The sequence below is a fragment of the Polyergus mexicanus genome, unplaced genomic scaffold (assembly GCF_030449975.1).
Source record: "Polyergus mexicanus isolate NDT 795.1 unplaced genomic scaffold, iyPolMexi1.0 SCAF_17, whole genome shotgun sequence".
Classification (NCBI taxonomy): Eukaryota; Metazoa; Arthropoda; class Insecta; order Hymenoptera; family Formicidae; genus Polyergus; species Polyergus mexicanus.
The window spans coordinates 4,997,215-5,022,487 of NW_027223337.1; the positions used below are offsets into that span (position 1 = coordinate 4,997,215).

The 25,273-nt window shown below is 37.4% G+C and overlaps 3 protein-coding genes across 8 annotated transcripts in view; 1 reads left to right on the top strand and 2 right to left on the bottom strand.

Moving 5' to 3' along the window:
- Nucleotides 1-9,410, bottom strand: part of Chm (lysine acetyltransferase chameau) — a 41,244-nt gene extending 31,834 nt beyond the window's left edge. For 3 of the 5 annotated variants that reach the window (XR_011448067.1, XR_011448068.1, XM_070310069.1), the window contains exons 1-9: nucleotides 9,231-9,410; nucleotides 8,555-9,020; nucleotides 8,205-8,450; nucleotides 7,854-8,108; nucleotides 7,591-7,761; nucleotides 6,755-7,118; nucleotides 6,337-6,628; nucleotides 5,924-6,168; nucleotides 5,584-5,770 (exon numbers count right to left, since the gene is read on the bottom strand). Coding sequence is in view for 3 of the 5 variants with exons in the window: in XM_070310069.1 (XP_070166170.1) it covers nucleotides 5,584-5,770; nucleotides 5,924-6,168; nucleotides 6,337-6,628; nucleotides 6,755-7,118; nucleotides 7,591-7,761; nucleotides 7,854-8,108; nucleotides 8,205-8,450; nucleotides 8,555-9,020; nucleotides 9,231-9,248 (2,244 nt within the window). In the remaining 2 variants the exon portion in view is untranslated. Of the gene's footprint in view, nucleotides 1-5,156; nucleotides 5,482-5,583; nucleotides 5,771-5,923; nucleotides 6,169-6,336; nucleotides 6,629-6,754; nucleotides 7,119-7,590; nucleotides 7,762-7,853; nucleotides 8,109-8,204; nucleotides 8,451-8,554; nucleotides 9,021-9,230 lie in introns of those variants that run through there. The other 2 variants (XM_070310071.1, XM_070310070.1) reach the window with 2 other exon arrangements.
- Nucleotides 9,411-9,633: 223 nt separating this feature from the next.
- Ddx1 (ATP-dependent RNA helicase Ddx1) lies at nucleotides 9,634-15,936 on the top strand. The gene is made up of 12 exons (XM_070310073.1): nucleotides 9,634-9,787; nucleotides 9,923-9,974; nucleotides 10,095-10,282; nucleotides 10,370-10,569; nucleotides 10,647-11,117; nucleotides 11,196-11,365; nucleotides 11,426-11,588; nucleotides 11,692-11,878; nucleotides 11,958-12,251; nucleotides 12,329-12,546; nucleotides 12,650-12,770; nucleotides 12,850-15,936. The coding sequence occupies exons 1-12, from the start codon at nucleotides 9,772-9,774 to the stop codon at nucleotides 12,960-12,962; spliced, it is 2,193 nt and encodes a 730-aa protein (XP_070166174.1). The 5' UTR covers nucleotides 9,634-9,771; the 3' UTR covers nucleotides 12,963-15,936.
- A 4,485-nt stretch (nucleotides 15,937-20,421) lies between these two features.
- The window catches only part of Galphas (G protein alpha s subunit), a 40,573-nt gene continuing 35,721 nt past the window's right edge, over nucleotides 20,422-25,273 (bottom strand). For both annotated transcript variants that reach the window (XM_070310076.1, XM_070310075.1), the window contains 3 exons: nucleotides 23,984-24,163; nucleotides 23,692-23,896; nucleotides 20,422-23,588 (listed from right to left, as the gene is read on the bottom strand). In XM_070310076.1, coding sequence (XP_070166177.1) covers nucleotides 23,442-23,588; nucleotides 23,692-23,896; nucleotides 23,984-24,163 — 532 coding nt within the window. In that variant the 3' untranslated portion in view covers nucleotides 20,422-23,441. The remainder of the gene's footprint in view (nucleotides 23,589-23,691; nucleotides 23,897-23,983; nucleotides 24,164-25,273) is intronic.

Consider the following 25,273-nt stretch of genomic DNA (forward strand, 5'->3'; position numbering starts at 1 on the left):
ATCCAACCGTGAAAATGATGCGTGTAAGATGAGAAAGATTGAGGAAAGGACGAAAAGCGTGTAAGAAGATAAATAGAATGCGAAGATAAAAAACATCGCGCTTATCCTATCCGAAAAGTGAAAGAAAATGAAAGAGCGAATGTATATGCGTGAGCGATCGCGCGTCCAAGGCGAGATCGTGTCCTCGGAAATCGTGCGAATGCAAAGAAGGATACGAAGATGGATCGAGAGAAGGGGAAGGCAGTAGCGTGCTAAGATGAGGAAGCGTGTTAAGACGAGCCGAAGGACGGAATTATACAAGGGAAAGAGAGAGAGAGAGAGAGAAGAGGAACGACACTTGGAAGAGAAATCGGAAGGACGAGGAAGGAGCGACGAGAACGACTAGAGAGCGTGCGAAGACATGCTGGAAAGTAAATGAGAAGGAGAAGTAGAAGGAGAAGAGGAGAAGGAGGAGGAAATAATAACGACCCCGACGACGACGTCGCAGTGCCGCAGAAAGGTTGACGACCCGATGCGGCAGGCGACGCCCTCCTTCCCCTCCTGCGCCGACATCGCCCTCCGCGACCATCGGCAACCCCCTTCTGCAGCAGCCTACTACCACCACCTCCATCACAACCACCGCCATCGGCCAACCGCCTAAACCACCCGACTATACTTCCCCTACACTCCCCCTCCTCCACCTGGTGTGCTGAAGCGCATGCATAGCGTACGCCAGCAGTAGGGCCACCCTACTAGTCCTCCTCTTCTCCCCTGCTTGCTTCTCTCTCTCTCTCTCTTTCTCTCTCTGTCTTTCTCGTACCTTTCATCCCTCGTATCCCGGCCGTCGCCGCCACTACCTCCGCCGGCGTTACCCTGCGACCGTCTGGCCAGGGTCGGGGTCATTGAACGTCTATAAAGATTTTGACTTCGCGCCGCCGCCGCCGCCGCCGCCGCTGCGGATGCAGGAAGCGAGTTACGCCCTTTTATACAGAGTGTAACATAATTTGCCGGCCGCCTGAACCCGACAGAAAAGATGCGTCGGGAAAGATCAGTGTGTGCCCTGATATTAATACTCCGGAACGAGAGCCAATGTCAATCTATTTTCACAGATAAAAGGTTTCATCTCTCTTTCTCTCTCTCTCTCTCTTTTCGCGTGTATGTATAACGTGCATCCACATATTTATATCATTACTCGTCCTGGATTCTAGATATTAATACGATAAGGGCATCGTTCCCATCTAAGTTTCGTATCAAAGTGATATAAGTGATTCAATTATACTGAAAATAGAAGATGAGTTCTTTTAAATTGGCATTATCTATTGTATTATTATATTCTATTTTTAATATTATATTATTTACAGTATTATATTTATAAATATTGACACGGCATTTAAAAAAAAAATGGAGATATATTGTTTTACAATAGATTGGCACGAGACAAATCTCGCTCGTATATGAGACTTATGAAGAGCTTACGTACGCCGTGATGTAATTTCGCGAACGAAGGAATTAACTTTAAGAATTTAACTGAATATTTCAGGACACGACCCCTTTTACGCTTTAACACGATTTAATACTCTGGATAGTAAAGACTAGCTGTTTCATGCAATTTGTGCTGTCAAAGTTGTGCGCGACAACCTAGATCTTTGATCGACCATATCGAGTAAACTCGGATGATAAGGTACAAGTTTTACTCAAATCAGTAACATTTCGCTTTAATTGCATTATATTTTAACATCTTTTAATCAATTTAAAATCGGCTAATTATTAAAAGAGTGCATATAGGTGCATTGATTTTTACTAGAGAAAGATCGTCCCCATTCATCGGCGATGAACGAAATAAAACGATAGAATTGACTGAAGGAGAAGCACTAAAAGTTTAACAAAGTTTATCCGCTTGTCGAGATGCTGATACAATAATTTGCAGAGCGGATAATCCTTTCCCTCATCTTTCTCGCTCTGTATTTTCTCAGACGTGTGTTTTTTACAGATAAAGTAAAGAAGAGGAAAGAGCAAGCAAAGTGAAGGGGTTTCCGAGACGAAGACAGATCGGTCGCAGAGGAGAGACGATCCCGATGAGAGGCATAGACACAACGGAATTAAAAAGTACGAGAAGGTTTAAGTCGAATCCGGAGAAAATTTTCGTCACGTCTCCGGGAGAGAGTTCAGACGGGGGTGGTTAAGAACCGAGAACGTGTCTTGCCAACGCCAGGGTCAGAGGTCGTTGAACGTCTGTAAAGATCTCGACTCTCGGCGATGCTGCGTTTCGTGGTAAATAGGAGCGCGCGATTCGTCTCACCCTTGCTCGAGACGACGCATGTGTGCGTAGGACGCCCGGTCTGGCGGATTGATGGAGGAAGGTCAGAGATACGAGACACCCTACGGAGGCGCACCCTTGTTCGCGTAATCCGTGTACGCTACGTGGATGCCACTAGGAAAGCCGGCTAGCCGGTGTAAAGTTAGCATTTCATATTCAAAAACCGAAAGTTTTACCAGGAATTTTGTTTGCAAATTGTTCTACGGTTCTTGATAAATTTTAAAAATAATTCCGCCGAGAAACCTAAAAAAAATTGCAGCTTGAAAATATGAGGTGTCAATTTCCCGTGGCACAGCGAAATGCGAAGGAATGTCATTTAAATCATCGTTAGTTCACGAAAAGTTCTACAGCAGTACCTTATACATATTAATAATATAATATATTTCTGAATATGCCAAAATATCTAAAAAATTTTTTTTGTTTTTGATTTTAGCTTCAGACTTATAATACTTATCGATAGAATTCTTCATGATACAAATAGAACTGTCATCAGAATTACGAAAATTTTTTTTCTAATATTTTACTAAACATAATGTTACATTATCTTTAAGATATATTAATAGCCTCATTAAATTTTGATACATTCTTATAATTTTAAAACACATACCTACAACACAGAAAAGAAAAACAAAAACAAAAAAAGAAACTAAAGAAATTAATAGTTTTTACAGATACATAAAATAATTATTTAGAAATTTCTAGTTTTCTTAATAATTCTGTTGTGATAATTAGTAAACAGCAAAAAGTTATAATAGAAAATAATAGAGATCTTATTACTTTTAATTACAAGAAGTCTGAAAATTTTTAAATTCAGAAATAGTAAAATTTTGTTTTGGTAATTCGGAGTTTTCTGTTGAAAGTCCAATTTGCACGCCAAAAAGTTCTATCGAAAATTATTAAGGCTCAAAGTTGTACAATTAAAAATAAAAAAGTTCAGGTTATTTTTAGCAAAAGATGAGTTGCCAGCTTCCAAACTAAAAAAATTTTTTTAAGATGTTTGTCGGGGTCAGAACTATATTGTTAATATGTATAAGGAACTGTAAAACTCTTTGAAAATTATAAGATACGATGGTTTAAATGGCATTTTTTTGCATTTTGCGGTGCCACTGGAAGTTGAGACTTCATATTTTTAAGATGCAACTTTTTTAGGTTTTTCGCCGAAATTATTTCTAAAATTTAACAGGAACTGTAGAACTATTGGGTTGAGTAAAAAGTCATTGCGTATTTTTGCAATAGATGGCATTAGTTCAGTTTTGGCAGTACTAGAGTCATTCACACATATGTTTATCATATATCGTTTAACAGCTGACGATTTAAGCTTCATTCTAAAAAAAATTGAGCGATTTGGTTGAGTTTTGGAGATTTTACAACAAGTTGAAGATGGAAGACCAAACTGTGCATTTTCGCCATATTTTACTGTTTTACTTCCGTAAAGGGAAGAACGCGCGTCAAGCTTGTGAAAAATTGCGTAAAGTTTACGGTGACGATGCTCTACAAGAACGTCAGTGCCAAAACTGGTTCAAGAAATTCCGCGCTGGTGATTTTGATCTCAAAGATACTCCTCGGTCAGGAAGGCCCACCGAGGTTGATGACGACAAAATAAAGGCATTGATCAAGTGAAACCCACGTTACACGACACGAGAGATTGCAGAAACATTGAAGATCAGTCAAAAAAGTGTTCACGTCCACCTAAAGAAGCTGGGATACGTAAGCAAGCTCGATATTTGGATTCCTCATGAACTCAAAGAAGTTCATTTGACGGCGCGTATAAACATCTGCGATATGTTCATGAAACGTGAAGAAAACGATCCTTTTTTGAAACGAATGATAACTGGTGATGAGAAGTGGAATGTTTACAACAATGTGGAACGCAAACGGTCTTGGTCCCGACGTGATGATTCGCCTCAAACGACTTCAAAAGCAGAACTTCATCAGAGGAAGGTTATGCTCTCAGTGTGGTGGGATTGGAAGGGTATGGTGTTTTTTGAGCTCCTACCAAGGAACCGAACAATCAATTCGGATGTATACTGTCGGCAATTGGACAGTTTGAACGAATCTGTCATCCAGAAACGTCCGGAGCTCGTCAATTGTAAAGGAGTTGTGTTCCATCACGACAACGCGAGACCACACACATTTTTGGCGACCCGTCAAAAATTATTGGAGCTTGGATGGGATGTGTTGCCCCACCCAGCATACTCGCCTGACCTTGCGCCGTCAGACTTCCATTTGTTTCGTTCTCTTCAAAACTCCTTGCGTGGAATAACGTTAAATTCAGATGAGGCGGTAAATCAGCACCTTGTTCAGTTTTTCGTCAATAAAGACAGGTCCTTCTACAAACGGGGAATTATGAAGCTCACCGAAAGATGGCAAAGGTCATCGAACAAAACGGAAAATACAATATATCATTGATTGATCTTTGTTCTTTATATAAATAAATGACTTTGAAAAACATACAAAAAATACGCAATGACTTTTTACTCAACCCAATATTTGGAGTGGAAACGAAACTCTTTATAAAACTTCGTTTTTTGAATGTGAAGTGCTAACTTCACAGTCGACTAAGCCGCGAAAAAAATCGCACAAATGGATAAAACTCATCGACTAATGTTAAATTTCAACTATTTCGGGACTTTGTATGAATAGCTTATTATTAAGGATAATGTCTCTTCTAATTGCAATTTAATAATAATAACAAATAATAATAACAGTTCAAAATTATAAATTTTTTTTTTATCAATTTCATTTTATTTTCACTCAGTCACGACCAACAGAAATTGTGTGACGATCCATCAGATCGATATTATTATAGATGATAAAAAGATTATATTATGAATTTTGATTAATATGATAAATTTTTTCATAGCAGTAAAGTGGCAACTGATCAGGAAATATCGCAATGGCAAAAAAATAGTTCCACGTGATATAATAACATTTAAAATACCATACACAATTTTACGTCTATTTAAGAAATGCCATAATCTAACTTACATATTTCGTTCAGATCTAGCTAAATTTGTCAGTGTGCTAATGTTTAAGAATGCGCTACATATAAATCACACAGCCTCGACTTAATCACACTGACTCCCTCCCTGAAGTCCTCTTAATCGATCGACAAATTCTTTCGAGTAATACACGACATGCGTATCGTAATTTTATTTCTCAATAGATATTTTGTTACTATATTCCTGCGTGAAGCAACAGAATGCAGAAGTTCGAATTCACGTACGAATATTTTTCGGGGTAAATATAGATGGGTGTACAATTGATAGTAATAATATGATACTCACTTTACTGAAGTAGCCGACGGTATGGCAGCCCTCGAAATCGCCGATTGTCATGACGTAAAAGAGGAACGGCTCGACATCGTAGTATAACGTTTTATGGTCCAGGAAAAATTTGGCTAATAAACAGAGATTCTGGCAATACTGTTTATATCGCTTACCGTCCACTTCCCATACGCCTATCTTGTCCTTTCTGTAAGGAAGACAAACATGCATGTGATAATTTAAATATTTATTATTGCCGTTATTATTGCCGATATATTTCATTCATCTTATTTTTTTATTTTTATAAATAAAAATTTTTCATAATAAAAGAGAAGCGGAATACTAAATGAAATGTATTTACCTGTACACTTCGTGACCCGGTGGATGCCTCCACAAACATTTCTCTCTGTGTCTTCTCAGCACTTGACGACTTTTCGCGTATCTCAGACAATATTCGCAAAGGTAAAGCTTCGGAGCACGACTGTACTCTTCGGGATACGGGCTTTGATACCAAACCTCCATTTCCCATTTTCCCATTTCGACAATTCGCGTGCCACCGCCATTTCTACCTTCGCCATCATAGTCCAATTCTTTTAATTCCTTTTCCTTAGATATATAAAAAAAACACACACACACACACATACATATATGTACATATATAGAAAAGCAGAGTGTAACTACTGTATTTGAATAAATGTTAATTAAATTATAAGATACTATATTACTGTCTAATACTGTATCAAAATTCAGATAAAAATTAAACTAAATACTTACGATTTTCTCGCTGGCTATCGCTTGAGCCTCCATAAACAGCTTCAAGTCATAATCAGGCGTGAGATTGTTCAGCCGAGGTTGCTTGTCCTTCTCGTTTCCCTGTAGTTCACCGCCGCTGTCGCTTTCGTTACCGTCGCCGGTGTTACCCTTCCACTTGTTCCTCATCTCTCGTACTTTAAGTTGGTAATTGCGCTGCTCAGTAGTTTGATGAACACCCTTGGGTTTCTTGGCCAGATTCGTTACGGCCTTCTTGCGCTCATCCTCTCGCTTTTTTCTCTCTTTAGAAAATTCTCTAGAAAAGCCAAAACGGTCCTTCTTTATTCCACCCGATAAATACGAAATACTAACAAATCTTCGATCGAGTTTTATTCTCAATTGTTATTAAGACGATTGATTTCATTTTTGAATTGCAACTTACATGCAAGCCTGCGACGTAGTATTGTGATATAGAGGACACGCCTCCAGGGTGAAGTGCGAGTCCAGTTTTCCAGAGAGATGACCCCGCGAGTCGCAGGACGCAGCCAGTGGACATTCACGCTCCTTCGCGGCGCGTGCTCGATTGTAAGGAGCCTGATTTGTCCTGTTACCAGTAGTGTTAGAGGCGATACTGCTATTCTGCGTTGATCTACCGGCTCCGGAGGAGGTTTGTCTGGCGGCAGCGGACGGTCCGGCACGTTTAACGGGCGATTTGCTCGTACTCCTCTTGCTCTCGGCTACTCTTGACAGATCACACCGAGTTAGCGCAATCTGTAGGATACGCTTACACGCTACCGTTTCCATACCTGAGAACCATACTGCCACCATAAGCAAAAAAGAAACCGTATCTGCATTTTAGAACAGCTTTGCTTTTATCTTTATTCACGATAAAGAAATGCATATCATCGATTATTGGAATACTGTACAGTTTATAATATGCATACATATATATCTCCGATCCATTCTATCCAAAAGCACAAATACTGCTTTTTTGTGTTAAGGAGGCAGCATAGACTTCCAAATCCATTGCAAAGAAAATGCATCTACTCTTCCCGAATGCCACCTCGAGAAAGAAAGTATTATCTTATAATAATCCATTACCATATATTGAGTGGCGATGACTCAAGCTAAACAAACGTAATTCGAGTTCACCTAAATACATAGAAACTCGCGACGAATGAAAAAGTTCAGAACATAGAATAAAGATATTACAAATAAACTGTAATATAAAGAAATCAGTCAAATGCAAATTAGGTTAAGTTATTACTTTTCGCATACCTGTATCAGATTCGGAATCGCTGGCCGCCTTCGCTTGTAGTTGAAGCAATTTACTTCCTTTGCGCGTTTGCAGTTTTCGCTTGCCTTTCGTTACTGTTTTCGAGGCCAATGTTCCTTCGTCTTCTTTTTCACTAGCAGATGCATCTCCGTCATCGTCGCTCTTTATAGCACCTATTTACACACATAAAATTATCTTTTCTTTTTCTTCGCCAATGTTATATAACAATACATTAGATAAGAAATATATAAGTATATTAGCAAACCTTGTCGTTTAGTAACAGTTTTTTGCGATTTTACCGGGGCGACTGCCGCCGACGGTCTTTTAGGTGGCACGCTTGTTATAGTATTCGTACTGCTAGGCTGCGTTTCCTTCTTTTTCGGTTGAGGCTGAGAGCTGGTGATACTTTCGGATGATTCCGAATCAGTGCTGCTGTCTGTACTACCCGAAGATGCTGAACCGCCGGAACTTTTCGAGCTCGCAGAACTATCAGATTTCTGCGGTTGCGCAGATTTTGTGACTGCAAATAACATTATAATCAGAAATTTTATTATACGTTCGTTAAACTTATATAAAAAATACTCCATACATTCATCTCAGTAATACAATTATTTACCAAGTCTGCTCGTTGCCGCAGCTTTTTGTTTGATATCATTTAACTTTGCTTTAGCTGGGGAATTCTTAGTACATTTTGTGGAACTGCTTGTTGGTTTGACTGTGTTAACTTTTGCCAAGATACCACTGTCGCTTTCGCTACTATTCTCTGGGCTGAATATACTTTTTTTTTTTAACTTCTTCTGGACTGGTTCCGTTGCTTTCCCGGATTTATCGGGAGATTTGCTGTTGTTGGCACTCATGGAACCTGAAAAGTTATTAACCATTATTTTAGAACAAAATTGGAATAAAAATATATAATTTATTACAAAATATAGAATAATGATGAAATTATGTAGCATATAAACGCACCGACAAATTTGTTGGACTTGCTATTAACAGGTTTTAAAGCAGCCGCAGCTTTATGCTGTCCTGCTAGTACTGGTACTGGTTTCGTAGGAGATCTCTTAACAACTGGTGCTACAGTAGCAGTGGCTTTTGGTTTTGCTGGTGGTTTTCTTTTTTGCGGTGATTTTGCTTTGCTGGGTGATTCTTCCGATTCAGAAGAGTATACCACTGATCTGGCTTTCTGTGGCTGTCTGTCTTTATTTTTATTATCCAAAGGCGGCACGAAAGCTGTTTCAGCTTTGGATTTGACATGACGAGTGGCTGGAAATGGCACCTTCTTCTTGGTTTTCTCTGTATCGGATGCTTTTTGACTATTGGCGGAGCTACTGGAATTCTCAGAGTCGGATGAGCTGGATTCGCTGCCTGAACTCGATGAACTACTAGAGGAAGAACCCGAGCTGGTCGTTGACGTAGATTCCGAACTGGTTGTCTATAAAACGATATTGTATCGTGATTATATATAATTGTTTACTATTAATCTAAAAAATAATTAATAACAAGTCAACTATGTCTCCAGAATCAATTGTAGCGCAGTTAAACTTTCACTTATACATTCTGTATTTGAATTAAAATAAACGTATATTCAAATTGTGAAGAGAGAAGGAAACAACTTCATGTCATAACCTTTAGATGTACTTACTTTCCGTTTAGGTGTCATTTTCGCGGTGCTATCTTTCAATGAATCGATAAACGATGCCAAGTATCATCTCTGCCAGGATATTCCTGAATCTTGTCAGAGTTTCATTTAGAAATCACTTATTTATCCTTGTTACATTATAAAAACATATTATTTACCAAACGACATATAATCGTATACAACGTCAATATATATACGTGTGTGTGGTGTGAAGTACGCTATGTACGCGAATGACTTTAGGGTGTGTTCAAAAATCCTACCCCTAGGGTAAAGTAGTGTTTAATTGACCAATCAGAACAAAGAAATCTTTGCTTCTTCTATTATCTTATCCTTACGGATATGATTTCCGAACGTACCCTTACATATTGTATCTAGAAATTCCACGAATATCACGATTGTTAGTTATTCGATGATTATTCCGTTATTCGAGAAAACGGCAACAGCATCGCGAACGCAAATTGTGAGACGTTGGGAGAGCAGCTGATCTGCCGGGAACATTGTTTTTCGTATATTTAAGGAAACAGTCAAATATAGTTGTGGAAAAATGACTGCGTTTGAAGGTAAGTATTTTTAACAAGTTACTTATAATTTTAGCTTGTGTAAAATATCAATTCAAAGGTGTCAATAATTTGTGTAATAATTATTACATCATATATTGTCGGAATCATATCATACTTAATTTTCTCCTGTTTTAGAAATGGGTGTTTTGCCAGAAATAGCAAAGGCAGTCGATGAAATAGATTGGACGTGAGTAAAATTGCGATGTAATATTTATTTTGAAAAAAAAAATGTAACAAATCTAATGAAAAAATCTAACACATAGTTATTATCTTAATCTGATTATTTTCAAGAGATTGTAAATTACAGACTACCAACCGATGTTCAAGCTGAGGCCATTCCGCTGATCTTGGGTGGTGGAGATGTACTGATGGCTGCGGAAACCGGCAGTGGAAAAACTGGTGCCTTCTGCTTGCCTATTTTGCAAATAGTCTGGGAGACTCTCAAAGATTTGGAGTCTGGAAAAGGAGCTGGAGCTGTTGCACATGCTCAACAATGTGTGTATTAAATCGCGACAGTTACAAGCATTGTGTTATAAATTTCATTGTTGGAAAGTACAATACAATTATTTTGCCATCTTACAGCAACACACTGGGGATTAAGCCTGTTTGATAGGGGACGAGCCTTGGCAGTAACACCGGATGGTTTAAGATGTCAGAGTAGAGAACAGAAAGAATGGCACGGTTGCCGTGCAAATAAAGGGATTTCAGGAAGTGGCAAATATTTTTTTGAGGCCACAGTTACTGACGAAGGCTTATGCCGAGTGGGTTGGTCTACGTCTCAGGTAAGTATTTTTATACAATTGTTACTGTTCTAAATTTCTTATATTTAATTTCTTATGGAATTTTGTTTTTGGAACAGGCTGCTTTGGATTTAGGAACAGATAGATTCGGTTATGGATTCGGCGGTACTGGAAAGAAATCGAACGCAAAGCAGTTTGACAATTATGGGGAAGCATTCGGAATGCACGATGTGATCGGATGTTTCATTGACTTGGCGAGGGGTGAAATAAAATTTAACAAAAATGGCGTGGACTTGGGTGTTGCATTTACGTTAAACGCGCAACAAAAGTCGCAGATTTATTATCCGGCCGTCGTACTGAAGAACGCCGAGATGGCTTTCAATTTTGGAGCGCAACCATTTAAACATCCGCCTCCGAATGACTATGTGGCTGTGTCGTCGGCTCCGAAGGAATCCGTCAAGTACAATTCCGTTAGCAGCAATCAGAATCAATCAAAAGAAGGCGAGAAACCGACAAATAACGCGCCCCAAGCGATCATTATAGAACCTTCTCGCGAATTAGCTGAACAAACCTATAATCAAATTCAAAAGGTAAATGAGAATTTAAACAAATTTCGTCATCGAGATTGTATATGTGATATTAATGAAATGACCTTATCATTTTTTCAGTTTAAAATCCATTTGAAAAATCCAACGATTAGAGAGTTGCTCGTTATCGGTGGAATAAACGTGAAAGAGCAAATTGCCACCTTAAATTTAGGTGTGGACATAGTCGTCGGGACTCCCGGACGTTTAGAGGATCTTATACAAGGCGGTTACTTGTTATTAACGCACTGCAGGTAATTTGTCGCTCAACTACAAAAGGAATAACAGATAGGGATAAATTAATATATTTCAAGATTCTTTGTGCTGGACGAAGCTGATGGATTATTGAAGCAAGGTTACACCGAACTTATCGATCGCCTGCACAGACAGATTCCAAAAATTACGTCGGACGGCAAGAGGTTGCAGATGATCGTGTGCTCAGCGACGTTACACGCATTCGAAGTTAAAAAGATGGCCGTAAGTTTGTATCGATACATATTTAATATTGACCAATACGATATGAATAAAAGTAAACGAAAACATGATATCGAATTTTAAACACTCGAATTTTTGATTGTAGGAACGTTTGATGCATTTTCCAACTTGGGTGGATCTAAAAGGCGAAGACGCAGTGCCCGAGACTGTGCATCATGTTGTAGTGATAGTAGATCCGCAAAAGGACAAATCGTGGCATAATTTGAGAAATCACGTAGAAACTGATGCTATACACGCGAGAGATAACGTGAGACCAGGGAACAATACCGCCGGTTAGATGATAACCATAATCGTATTTTCATTCGAGTAACGAGATCCATACAATCTAATACTCACTTGCTTATCTTACAGAGACGTTGTCGGAGGCCGTGAAGATGTTGAAAGGAGAATACTGTATACGCGCCATCAAAGAACATAAGATGGACCGGGCGTTGATATTCTGCAGGACAAAACTCGATTGCGATAATCTCGAGAGATACCTGAAACAGGCCGGCGGACAGCAGTTCTCATGTGTGTGTCTGCATGGAGACAGAAAACCCGCGGAGCGTAAGGCCAATCTGGAGAGGTTCAAACGTCAGGAGGTGAAATTTTTGATCTGCACTGACGTAGCTGCCAGAGGATTAGATATTACCGGTCTGCCTTTTAGTAAGTAATGCATTCGAGCGAAGTCTTTTATGTATGAAAATATCACGTTACGGTATCTCTCTATGTCATTTTTCCAGTGATAAACATAACTCTTCCCGATGAAAAGTCCAATTATGTGCATCGTATCGGACGAGTCGGCAGAGCCGAAAGAATGGGTCTGGCAATTTCTTTGGTCAGTAGTGTGCCGGAGAAGGTGTGGTATCACGGTGAATGGTGTCCTTCTCGTGGGAGAAACTGTCAAAATACCAATCTGACTAATCAAGGTGGTTGTTGCACTTGGTACAATGAGCCCAACGTAAGTCTCTGCAATCTGCTCTCTCTCTCTCGAAATAGAGAATTAATTCCGAAAGATAAATTCTGTTTGTATAAAACTGGATAACCAACTGAAATATCTGTAGTATTTGGCAGAGATTGAGGACCATTTGAATGTGACAATTCAACAAGTCGGATCAGATATAAAGGTGCCGTTGAATGATTTTGATGGAAAAGTTACATACGGCGAAAAGAGAATGGCAATGGGTATGTAATATTGTTTTCCGCGCGTGTACGTATTCCGTGTTACAACGAGGCTATTATTAAAACGTCTCATATCTCATAGGTTCCAATTATGAAAATCATGTCCAGCAAATGATTCCTGTTGTGGCGGAATTGACCGCATTAGAATCCAGAGCGCAGATCACGTTCTTAAAGAATCATATAGCGGAGCGTTAGAAGCGAAATAGTCATTCGTGGATCTTCAACAATTGAATTTCTAATAGAATTTCGCAATACTGTTTATAATATTATTAATACGTGCATTAATGTTTGTAATACGATATAATGTATTATCGGTATTATATATATATATATATATATATATATATATATACTCTTTTTTTATATTTATGAAAATTTCTGAATCTTGCATTTGTATAAAATCATGGCGTTAAGTTCATATCTTGTATAATGGAGATATATTTAAATGTAAAGTAATAGTACGAAAAAAGAAAACTGTATGTATTTCTCTTTGCGTGACACGTTCAAAGGAGATGTGCGATAAGATATACATACATGCTCCATTTGAAATGATGCACACAAATATCTTTGATACTACGGTGATTCGGTAATATCAAAAAATGTTTCAGACAAGACTGAACGATTTCGAAAGAGACATAATCTGATACCAATAATTTTCTTGTAGAAGATATAGAAAAAATATGAATGTCCATTTTTTTTTATTTTTTTTTTTTTTAATATACTTTTATATGTATATACTTTTGAGTTATCATTAATCAAGAGGAAGAGAGAGATGCAATTCTTTACTATAAATTCTCTAACTATACTTCACTATATACTAATCTATATCTATAGAAAAAAGCCATTGATATCAGATTATACTCAAAATTCAATTTTTGTCTGAAACCCATATCGATATCATTTCTAGATTCAAAGATAGCGCATCAGTTTAAATGGGATACTTTATATATATGCACACACACACGCCCTGTAAAAATTGGGCCCTATAATCGATTGCCATAGAGGCATCTGCCATTTAAGACGTACGGTAAGTATTTATTGTATCGTTATTAATTTGCATAATCGTATCATTACTATTTTACTCAAACAAAAGATAATACAGCGGCTGTTTGCTACTGTAATTTCTTTATGTGTACGTGGAGTGTGGCGCGTACGCGCACGACATTGTGTGTGGCTGTTTCTTTTCTGTATTTATATAATAGATTATATAGGCTTATAAGAAAATTTACTAAATGACTTCTGTTTAATTACACATAATAATTTATACACACATAACTCTTATATATTCTCGAAAGCAATGATAAACGACTAAAGTTATACAGTATACAAATCATACTGTTCTCTCTTCTTGCCGCATCTTCTCGGATACAGCATGTGTGTTCTCGGCTTTTCTCTTTATCTTCTTTTTTTTTCTTCTTTTAACATATTAAAGTTCTATATTTGCGCGCCATGTTTTTATCGTGTCCGCTTCTTCTTCACACACATAACGAACGAGAGACACATACACACGCGTCTTCTTACGCCTATAAAGATTCATTTCTCCTTTTTCTCTCTCATTTGCGCAATTAGTACAATGACTGTTAATTAAATTTTTATTCGCTAAGCTAAATCAATTGATTAATCCATTAGCCTTAAGACTTTATGTAAACATTTCTTTTCTTCTCACTTCTTGTATTCAGTAGACAGTCATCACAGAATGAGAATGAAATATTTTTCCTCGTAATCTAGTAATATGTTTAATTTAATACACGCATACAGTCTCATATACACATCATTCGGAATATACGCAACGCACACTCGATCCATGATTGATTCAATGAAATGTATTTATATATTTTATATATATATATATATATATATATATATGTATATCTATTATTATCCTACTTGTTCGTTCCACGATACGCATTTGAATGGCACTTGCAGATGTACGTCAAGCCTCAAGTTCCTTCACCATGTATGTTTGATCGTATTGCGTACTTTATATACGGCAGCATTATGCAATATATATATATAATATATATAATATATATAATATATATACTATATCTTTGTTAATTGCACTGTACGCGAGATACTATTAATCTACCTCATCTCGTTCTTTTCTCCCCCTCTCTCTCTCTCTCTTTCTACATATCAATGTAATTCCTTTCGGAATTACAAAGCCACGGTGGCAAATACAATGGAAGTTGATGGAAATCGTGGCACGAACAATATGAATTTGATTTCCTAACGAATTTCACGAGTTCACCAATCAATCACATCGCGTACTCTCATTCGACTTGCGTCACTCAATCGCTCCTAAATTAATAATATAGCACTTATTAAATGTCACCATCAAAGAGATACTTTATTTCACGCTTTCGATTCTCCCTCTCTCTCTCTCTCTTTTGCACCGATGATAATAATAATAAGAATAATTCATCTTTAAGTCTTCAACTAGACATCTTTCTAAGAGACACGCAATAACGAATGAATTAAGGATACGAGAGAAAACGGGGCATGAGGAGACGCGATTATTGATGAGCTAATCAACTTTTCTTTTTTTTCCTAGTTCTTCCTTTTTTTTCGTATTTCCTTCACATTTACGTGAAACAAGTGTGCAATCTGTCATTTTTGTTGTTAAAAACAGTGTTTGGATTATAAAATGACGTACTGTATACGAGTTTTCTCCAATTGTGATTCTTTGCTTTAATATTTCGCGCAATCGCCTCTTATAATTTATTGAATATATTTTCTCTTTAGGATATGATAAATGAACCCCATGTCTCTCTCTCTCACACATATATTCATATACTCTCTTCCTCTCTCTCTCTCTCTCTGTATATATTTCTTATTATATATACCATTAAACGCGCGATAATGTATAATTAACGGTGATACTTTACGCTTTATAAAAACGTGGAGCCCAGCGAATCGCTATCGAAGACTAGAAAAAGTCAAATAGCACTGACGATCGTTCACCACATATATATCCTTATAGAAATGACATCATTTCGATTAATTACTTAATTTCTAGAATAGATAACGCGCTCGAGGCACAAATAGCTTCTTTCTCTTGCTTCTCAAATTTTCTCCTAAAACGACTGAACGATCTTACATTAGACATAAGAATCATGCATTTGATGCGAGATCTGTTGCAAAACAACGCAAAAAAATAAAAAAGAAATATATATATATATATAATTATACAAAAAATAATGTATAAGTGCGCGTATTTTCTAATATTCTATAACAAATGTACGTAGGAATCAGATTTTTACATGTATGTACGATTTTATCAAAGATTAAAGATTAACTTTATAATAAATGTCATAAATGACGAATGTATATAAGATCGCTCCGCGTTTCTATAATTTACCTAACATGATAAAAAAGAATCGAATTTACTGATGAAGAATCAACGAACTGACTGAAAAAAAAGTATAGAAAGGCACGATTCACTATGGAACCATGGTGGAACCATGATATAGATACAAGATAATATGGAACATTTCTTTTCCCTCTCCGCGATTGGAAGAGCGATAAGAGATAGTGCACCGACCCAGCTCCAAAAGATTATGCCACATTTGAACAATTTCATCGAAGATATCGAGATTCGAACTGAAAAAAATTCGCCAAGGGAACGTTAACTCATTATTTCGAGCAACTGCCAAAGAATAACACATACGTATGTCACGTTTTTCATAGTTTAAACATTTTAATAAACATAAAACAGTTATATATATATATAACTGTTTTATATATATATATATATATATAAATTTTTTTCTTTCCTATATGTACGTAACGCATTGGCTCGAAGAATGACATTTGTCGAATACGAGGAACGTTTCTGAATTCATCGATGAAATCATCCAAGAGCAAAGTATATTTCTGGCATTAGATGGTAGCTCGTTATTTAAAACTAATCGTCAAATACGATTTATTCGTGACAGATGATAATGTGTATAATTGCAAGCGCTGTGCTCTAATATAAATTTTATCCAACAGAAATTCTTACGCATTCGCTTCTAACGCTCTCGACTGTATGAAAGACGTACTAGTTTGCGTAATAAAATTAAATTTTTGGTTTCAATTTTTTCGAAAAATCGCAAAAAAATTCTCTTAATATTAAAAAGTATGTAATATATATAAAATTAGAATATAAAATTTCGCGAGATAAATCTCTTACAAAAGCAAAGTCGCGCTCGCATATCGTATATCGGACGTCGATTCAACGATTTCATCACGAGTCTGTGAACTTTCTGAGATTTTTTTTGTGCATAATTTAACCCGATTTCCGTAAATCTCCCGTCGACGGGTAACGTTATGCGAAAAACTCGCACAAACCGCTACATACAATCAGGTCAGCTCCTAATAATGATTCACGATAGTCGTCCGTCACGCGATGACATAATAATATAATTAATGTTACAATGATACTATTCACACTTTTAATAAAATTTGCGAGGAGATTGTTCATATTGAATAACAGCGTAACGACAATAATGATTCGCTCGTGATTTAATCTTAATCTGTGGCACGCAGCATCCAGCCACGTGCACGCGATCAGTAGACGTTTCGTGTTCTCATTGGAAATGCATAACGCTTTTGAATTCCGCAACAAATTCTCGAATTTTTAACTATTGCATTACAGAGTATACAGGCTGAGTTGTACTGACACAATCCAGATTAGTCATCTTTAATTTGTATAATCAACGCAAATCTCTAAAAAACAAATATATATATATATATCTTACCTTATATATATATATATATATATATACATATATATATATATATAAGGTAAGATATATATATATTTGTTTTTTATATATATATATATATATTAGGTGTACAAATAAGTTTCCGCCGTTTTTTAATCAAAAATTGGGCATTTATTGTGAAAGAACGGAACTTAATGTTTTGAGTCACTCCCAATGTAAGTGCAAGTTCTTCTTGCGTTTGGCACGAATCTTGATCCAATAATGCTTCCAATTCCGCGTCTTCATACACTTTCGGCCTTCCGCTACGTTCTTTGTCCTCGATGTCAAATTCACCGTTCTTAAACTTTTGAAACCACTCGCGACAACTTCTCTCACTTAAGACCGCCTCACCATATTCTCCTACAAGCAATCGATACGCCTCAGCTGCAGATTTCTTCAAATTGAAGAAGTAAATCAAAAGTTGCCGCAAATGACGCTTATTCGGCTCAAAACTCGACATTTTCGCACACAAAGAATATATTATACTGATAAAAAATCACTAATATTTTAAGATTATGTTATTGACCGATGTCCAATCTTACGATAAGGACGTTTTACATCTGACAATTTTAACCCTTAACTTACTGGTGGCGCCAACTTTTGTCAAACGGCGGAAACTTATTTGTACACCTAATATATTTTAGACATCTAATATTTTAGACATCTTTTTTTTTCAGATTTTTCCATTATCTGGCTTATTTCCTTCTTTTTCTACATTAAAGAAGAATGGATTTATCCAAGGCTAACTGGATTAGTTAGTGCAACTGAGCTGCAGATCGCCGAATGCAAGAATAATACGGTAATAGCTCAGCAATTATAGTTCCTTATTGATGATTACTTCGGATTTTTCTTATGTCTCCCCGCGTTACGCTAATTCCAATTACACACGTCCACTTTCACTTTCGCTATTTAAGGCTACATAATCCTCGACGTGGTCCACAAAGAATATTGCTAAGGACGAAACAATAATGCGCTTCGCGGACTATGTGTGCTGCATTTATTCTTTTTTTTTTTTTCTTTCTTTCTTTATCAACGAGATTGGCGTTTGTAGCATCGATTGCTTTCTTTTACGCTCGTCGTCGACTTAAATCGCATTCACGGTCGCTTCACAGAGACAATTACCGGCTGTTTACCTCGCGCGCTGGATCGTCAACGAGTGACGGCATTTCATCGGGATTCCATCGCGATGACCTCTCCTATCTTATTCATTATATAGCTTGTCCCTCGATTTAAATTAGACGAGACACGAAATCTTTCGAACATCCACCAAAATTCATAACATCATTGCTCTTTGTCACGGTAACACGCGGAATCTGACACCGTTATTAATTATTTACAAATAATAACATATCTACGCTCCCTCGCGAAATACATAATGTTATACATATGTATAATATGCATATATAGATATTCGCATGCCGCTTTTTTACGTTTACGTACGAAAAAAAAGAAAAGAAAAACTTGTGCGATCTCGGCGTGTGTGTGTGTGTGTGTGTGTGACGCTACATAATTGTGGCCATGTAATCTTACTATTTATTCGGCACATCGCATCCTCTATCTCGTTCTTTCGTACACGCATGCACGCACACACACATACATATGCGCATACAAACAATATATCGACATTCATGAATTTTTCTTTTTTTATAATTATTAATAATACCGATACCATTTTTGCGTGTATCACACACACACACACACACACATACGCGCGCGCGCGCGTGTGTGTACTTTCTCTCTTTCTAATGTGGACAATAGAAATTCGTTATTACGTGGCTTTCGATTTGTCTCTTGCTCGCGCTAATTTCCGTTCGACGTCGCTACGTAAAATCCTCTCGATATCAGAAATTAGGGCGTATTTGATTATTCGTATACTATGGAAAAAGAAAAAGAGGAAAAAGGGAAACAGGATAAATATAAGAACGAGAATATCCGCGGCGAGATTACCGATTACTCTCGTTACGTTCGCTTCTACTTGACTTTGTGCCGGGTGTGAACATTCAAGTTTCACGGAAGTTGTCAATAGATAATAATCGAGCAAAGAGAGATTTTCTCCTTCGCTCGATTTCTCCTCACACATCTCTTTTCTCTCTCTCTTTCTCTCCCTCTCAGTCATGTCAATCACATAGTAAAAATAACGTTTCGCGAAGTTATAAATAACGTTACAAACTATGGCTCTTGTGTGTCTATTATGTACTAGTACGACAGATGCAAGTGTACATTAGTGACACGAACGAGGCGGCTGTGTATCATTTTCTTTTTCCGCCAAAATGATTTGTACGGCTGTATACTTATAGAGCCAGATTAGAATTTTTCGAATTTAAGTCTTTGACATCGTATTACGGACACTAAATGCGATGAAACGATATATTACAATTGATTTTATCTATCACGCAAAAAGAGCAGAGAAGAATCTTATTCGGCAAAATGTTTGTGATCGCCTTATTCGTACCACTCTACGTATTTATACACGTACATCGATATATGAAATTACAGTTACAGTTAGTTGTGGACACGTGGGCATTTAGAGGATATCAATTATGTAATGCCCCGAAATTTCTATTCTCATCAAATCACGATGAAAAAAATACAAGAATCGTGCGCTTGAGATATTAATTTAATAGACTGATTTAAAACAGTGAATATATGGACAAAACATAATGTTAATGTCACTGAATAAAACGGCGAGATCAAAGATCGAATCACGTAATTGTTTGTGACAATAATCGAACAAAATTCCTTCCATACTCGAGTATTAAAAATAATTTTATGGCTCGAACGTAAAATTAGCCCATATGTAATAGTATATAATTATTATAATCTAATCTTTCTGTCATAATGAAGCTCATATATATATATATATATGAGCTTCATTATGATGAGCTTCATTAAATATATATATGTATGTATGTATGTATATATGAGCTTCATTATGATGAGCTTCATTATATATGTATGTATGTATGTATGTATGTATGTATGTATGTATGTATGAGCTTCATTATGATGAGCTTCATTATATATTGTATATATGTATGTATGTATATATGAGCTTCATTATGACAGAAAGATTAGATTATAATAATTATATTAGGATTATATAAGGATGATTGACAATCAATTCATCAAAAAGAATAGGAATAATAGCCGAATAGATTACAATATACTATACGAAACCTCGCTCATTTCACTCTTGACTTTTACTTTACTCGCTTTAATTCCATTATTTCTGTAAAAAAAAAAAAAAAAAAAAATGTCATGTTGATAATCGATATTAACCTTTTGGCTGCAGTATTTAAAAGACTTTCTTCGAAGACGAGATAGAAATCCATTGCAATCACGATGTAAAGTATCTGTATTTATTTTAAAATAGTTATATGTGATAAACAAAAAAAAGCTTGAAAAATCACAAAAAGAAGATTCATCAAATATATCGGCTTAAAATTTTACTGCAAATGTCTCTAGCCTTGCTAGATTTGTTTATATATATACGTAGCTGAAAAGTTAATCAAGCAAAGTGTGTGTATGTATGTGTGTACGCGAGTTTGTTCTATGTACGCGATTATATGGAATTTTTGTTCTCTCTTTTGATTCCGCAGAATCTTTTCTAGACGACAATCGCATATGCATACGATGATGTATATATGCAAAACATATCAGCGATGTGTCTATCGTATACGCATTATATCTTCGAAACACGAGCACACAATAATATACGCATATAGATCAAACATTTTCGATTCTTCTAAAACAAGATCGGAATCGATAATTGACGGTGTAAATGAGAAGACTTTGTTTAAAATCTTTCCTCTCTTTCCAACGCACAATTATTTTTTTGTCAAACTAGCAAGATATATTATTCCTTAATATTATGCGTTACATTTTTCTCTTCTCTTCATCAATATATTATTACAGCAAATTCTTTTAATACACGATACTAAATTTTCAGATTTGATACATATGTCATTAAAATATAGTTCTCTTCCTTCTCTCTCTCTCTCTCTTTACAAAATTATTATATACAATTATAAATATGCGATCTTTTAATAACTAAATACTATAGCAATATTCGATTTCCATATTTTTGATAGAAACATGGCTGGAATGAAGCAGCTGCCAATTAGAACTGTCTCTTTAAATTTAAATAGTTACTTGATCTATGTGTGTATATGTCATTGGCGCGAAAGCCTTTCGTTATTTTTTAACGTCAACTAAAGTACGTAAACAGTTAAATTTAAAGGAAAAAATAACAGATAATTATTCAGATACAGGATATTAAAGTAGTGACGACGAGGGAAATGAATGTAATTATGACGCGTGGGGGATAAAATTCTTGCACATCGAATCCGGGGCATTCGCCGTAAAAATGATCCACCGTGATTGACTGTCGGGTCAATGGCGTAAAAATTTGTACATGTTACCATCAACGTATCATCGGGGCGCGACGATCTCTCCGAAAGTAAGATGCGAATTGCCAAAGTAAAATGCAAAGATTAAATTTTTATACAAGTTTAAAACGTGTGCGTGCATCGTACCGCAAAATTATACTCGCATACGTGGTAACGAAGAACTTGAACGTGGCACATTTCATTTACGTGGGCTAGAATATATAGATGTTATTACTATTGCGGTAGTGCGCGTGCCTAAGTACAGAAAAATGAAAAAAAAGTAACTCCATTTACAGTATATACGCTGGTAACGAAAAAAAAAAGAAAAAAAGAAAAATTCATATCCGTGAGAGACCTCGATCGATAAGAAATGTACATAAAAAACGATGAAAATCCGTGGACGGTCACCCTGTACATATTCGATACATATTTATATAATTAAAACGCTCTTCGAAATACTGTAAAATGTCACAAAATACTCTTCTCGTAAAAAGGGCGCGGCTGAGACTCCTACAGATCGAGCCAATGATAATAGTAATAAAAAGAAACGAGATTCGAAAATCGAAAGTTCGCTAAAAGAAAAAAAATGTAACGGGAAATAACGCGGAGATTCTAAGCGAGATGTATGGAGGAGCTAGGCAAGATAGTAGCGGAGATTCGAAAACGAATATAAAAGGGGGAGAAAGTTAAAAACGATAAAAGTTTTTCTTCTTTTTTTCTGTTCACCTAAATTTTAGGAAACGTCCTTAATACTAAACTGATAACGATAATAATTCACGTCAAGAGTGTGTTGAACGAGAAGAGAATCGTCACTCGAATCACACCCGATGACGACGTTGGCCCACGTTTGCGACAGGATCCGCGCGTTCCTGAACGGTATTACACGCGAATAGGAATAAAATTAACGAGGTAAATGGTTCATACGCACGATCGAGCGCGAGAGTTTCATTCTCGCCATCGTCGTTCGGATGACGACGACGACAACGAGTGTTCAGCACACTCTTTCATCTAACTCAAAGGAGAGTCGAGTGACCGTTCGAGAATACGCCCGCTAGAAGGGCCGCTCGTTCATTTTCGTCGAACGGCTGCGAAACGAGACACGCGGCCAGCGTATCGATGCGGCGGGTTGTACGATTTATTTCAGGCGAGAGAGAACGTTTCGTTCGCGAGAGACCGATTTCAGACGGTGGAGAAAGATTCAGCAGCAGTATATATCGACATACCGGCTCATCTTTTTGAATCTTATCGACGAAAAGAAATAGAGTAATCAATTCGTACAGTTTTCTCTCTCTCTTTTTTCTCTTTCAGTGTCTGCTGGCGAGTTCTCGATGAACGTGGTCGTCCGTCCCGTCGGCTACGCTTTCCGATCCCGGAGGAAGCCCTCGGCGCGCGCGTTACCTGATTGGCGGCGAATGCTCTCGCAACGAGTCTCACGGGTTCGCTCATTCACTTGCTTGCAGCGATTGCAGCTCGAGGCGCAGGACGAGCGTGACGGTCAGGTTAACGGATGATGACAGAGAATGTCGGCAGGAACGAAGTCACAAGAGCTCGTATTGACGCAGGTGCATCCGTTGGATGATATCCCGGCAATCGTTGAACACTCTTTTGATATTCTCCGTGTCAACGGCGCATGTAAAGTGCGGATAACAATAGTGCTTGCCGTCACCGCTCGCCGTGCTTATGCGCTAAAAAAACAAGTAACATCTTGAAACGTCCCGAATACCACGGTCGCAAACTGGATGTCACAAAAGTGTCGAAACTTTGATGCCCGCATTACTTTATACTTACGAGAAACTCATCTCTGATAAAGTACTTGGCCCTTATGACGTCAGGCGGTTCCGAGGGATCTGCGACCACCCCGGGTTCGACTGGTGTTTGATAACGCGCGAATTCCGGAAAGTAATCTTCGAGTTTGTGCTTTCCCGCTTTGACTTTTTCCGCTAAGAGATCTTGCTTGTTTAGAAACAAGATCACAGAAATCGTGCGAAGCCATCTGTAAAAAAAAAAGAAAAAGAAAAAAAAGTCGCCGTGAATGAATCCTCATCGCTATTTTTAAGGATGGAAATCGAAATTTGCGTACCGATTGTTCCAGATACTTTTGAAAAGGTCGAGACTCTCTCTGAGTCTCAGTTTCGTAGGATCTTCCCTGAGTACCATATTGTAACTACTACACGCCGTGACAAATATAATCGCCGTAACGTCATTAAAACATTGTATCCATTTTCTTCTCTCATCGCGCTGGCCACCAACGTCGAACATACTGTAAGGAAAGAAAAAGGAAATACACTCAATAAAATAGTTAACTGCAATATCGCGTTTAATGTTCCACATTCTCATCGCAATCTCTCCCTCTATAAATAATACTATTGGGTTGAGTAAACAGTCATTGCGTATTTTTGCAACAGATGGCATTAGTTCAGTTTTGGCAGTACTAGAGTCATTTACACATATGTTTGTCATATATCGTTTAACAGCTGACGGTTTATTCTAAAAAAAAATTGAGCGATTTGGTTGAGTTTTGGAGATTTTACAACAAGTTGAAGATGGAAGACCAAACTGTACATTTTCGTTATATTTTACTGTTTTACTTCCGTAAAGGGAAGAACGCGCGTCAAACTTGTGAAAAATTGCGTAAAGTTTACGGTGACGATGCTCTACAAGAACGTCAGTGCTAAAACTGGTTCAAGAAATTCCGCGCTGGTGATTTTGATCCCAAAGATACTCCTCGGCCAGGAAGGCCCACCGAGGATGATGACGACAAAATAAAGGCATTGATCAAGTCAAACCCACGTTACACGACACGAAAGATTGCAGAAACATTGAAGATCAGTCAAAAAAGTGTTCACGTCCACCTAAAGAAGCTGGGATACGTAAGCAAGCTCGATATTTGGATTCCTCATAAACTCAAAGAAGTTCATTTGACGGCGCGTATAAACATCTGCGATATGCTCATGAAACGTGAAGAAAACGATCCTTTTTTGAAACGAATGATAACTGGTGATGAGAAGTGGAATGTTTACAACAATGTGGAACGCAAACGGTCTTGGTCCCGACGTGATGATTCGCCTCAAACGACTTCAAAAGCAGAACTTCATCAGAGGAAGGTTATGCTCTCAGTGTGGTGGGATTGGAAGGGTGTGATGTTTTTTGAGCTCCTACCAAGGACCCGAACAATCAATTCGGATGTGTACTGTCGGCAATTGGACAGTTTGAACGAATCTGTCATCCAGAAACGTCCGGAGCTCGTCAATCGTAAAAGAGTTGTGTTCCATCACGACAACGCGAGACCACACACATCTTTGGTGACACGTCAAAAATTATTGGAGCTTGGATGGGATGTGTTGCCCCACCCAGCATACTCGCCTGACCT

What these genes read in the sequence shown, in the direction of transcription:
- Ddx1 (XM_070310073.1), top strand. An exon ending in CCTATAATCAAATTCAAAAG is followed by an intron (nt 11,118 to 11,195) that starts GTAAATGAGAAT and finishes TCATTTTTTCAG; the next exon opens with TTTAAAATCCATTTGAAAAA. An exon ending in TATTACCGGTCTGCCTTTTA is followed by an intron (nt 12,252 to 12,328) that starts GTAAGTAATGCA and finishes TCATTTTTCCAG; the next exon opens with TGATAAACATAACTCTTCCC.